This window comes from Thermomyces lanuginosus (assembly GCF_041956635.1).
Source record: "Thermomyces lanuginosus strain ATCC 200065 unplaced genomic scaffold VTN49scaffold_40, whole genome shotgun sequence".
Taxonomy (NCBI): Eukaryota; Fungi; Ascomycota; class Eurotiomycetes; order Eurotiales; family Trichocomaceae; genus Thermomyces; species Thermomyces lanuginosus.
The window spans coordinates 1469059-1470687 of NW_027192374.1; the positions used below are offsets into that span (position 1 = coordinate 1469059).

The 1629-nt window shown below is 45.1% G+C and overlaps 1 protein-coding gene across 1 annotated transcript; it reads left to right on the forward strand.

Moving 5' to 3' along the window:
- Window positions 1-675: 675 nt before the first annotated feature.
- Window positions 676-843, forward strand: VTN49DRAFT_6562 (uncharacterized protein; the record flags this gene model as incomplete). The annotated part of the gene is made up of 2 exons (XM_069414735.1): window positions 676-712; window positions 767-843. 2 exons carry the CDS (start codon window positions 676-678, stop codon window positions 841-843), a joined length of 114 nt encoding a protein of 37 aa, XP_069265951.1.
- Between the last annotated feature and the right edge of the window lie 786 nt (window positions 844-1629).

The following is a 1629-nucleotide window of genomic DNA, read 5'->3' on the forward strand; positions in this document are numbered from 1 at the left end:
TCCAGACAGCAAGAAGCCTCAGATAAGCCCAAGATAGGGTCGATGAGGTATGTGAAACCACGCTGCTCCCTTGATCGAGGGAGGCAGGATTCAGTTTGTTTACAATCTCTACAATATTAGATCTTTACTCGCATACGATTATAGGCATTCTATTATCGATTCGCACAGTTTACCCCGCTTCGGCATTCATTATAGTCTTCAGCCCTGCTGTGAATACCCTTTGACCAAGCCTACTGTGCGAAACTTCGACGTTACGAGCCTACTTAAGATGAAAAGGAAACGAAGTTGTAGCGAAGAACAACTATGATCACGATGAACTTATTCTTCTCCTTCTCATCTGGTGGTCATGTCTTAAGTACAGCGATTATCCCCTTCGTCTTTCATCCGTATATCCGGGGTTTGGCAGTGGCTCCATTATCCTCGACGTCTTCTGTCTCAGTCGGTGTACTTCATGCTCCTGGGTATCCACCATATCCCTTGCAATCTAACACCTACCAGTCCGAAATGACAGTTGAATGTGGCGTGGTGAACAAATGAGAAAAAAATATATTTGTCCACTCCACACATCTCGTTAAGATTCTCAAGGGCATGGTGGATTCGCAGAACCTGGAGATCTGGAAAATTTTAGTGTCCGAACCTCGGCCGGACCCTCGGATGGATGGATCCGCACTATGAATGCCTATTTCCACCATATTCAACCGCCACGGTGCTGGTAGGCTTGTAATTGCGGGTTCTCGCACAACTATGAATGACTAACTGGAGGTAGACTGCGAATCGATACAGAATGCCCATAACAATTGTATCGGGACAAGTTCTGGTATTGGGTGCTTTGCACCAAACTAAATCATCCCTCAGGATCAGGAGGCAGCATGGATTTTATAGCCCTCACTTAACCAAGCCTTCGCATGACTCCTCGATCCCTAAACCTAGAGTCTGCCTGAGGCTCAACGACCTGGGCAGCAGTAATGTACGTCATACGAGTGGGCAATGGCGTTCCCCATCGGACCATATTCCAGATGCTGGAATGGAACTAGTGGCCAGCGTAGAAGGCAACGCTCCACTCTCGGTCCAGGCCGTTTTGCTTTTGTTGTCTGCTATGTTACACTTGCCACCGATGTAAACCCTATTTTATATTGCACAATTTCGTAGTAAATTGAGTTCGATATTCAATTATCCAAGATGAGCTGAGGATTTTTCTGTGAAATAAGCCCGGAAAAGAGTCAAATACGGTAAGCACAGCCTTTGATCCGTATATGAACCTGGTGCGATACGGAGCGCCAATGTTTCTAGAAATATGGTGATTTCCCGAATCGGGCTCGTCCCTAAAAAATTGTATTACTTTTAGCCCTTTCGTATCCGCCTGTCGTTCTGATCTTGCACCCTGTGATACGATCCATCCAAAGTGTTTCACAACAAAGCAACTAAATAGGATTAATGAGCATTTTATAAGTGCCGTATTGACCGCAAATGTTACATGTCAGCTAAATTTGCTTTTTCTAGGGGATCATGGCATTCGTATTTTCGATATGCGTCTCGCTAGTGGATGGTAGGAGCATAGTAGCCTGTCTTCATGATATATTACCCTATGATTTTGGTTCTTGGATTCTAGACGTTTCGACACTGCCTACT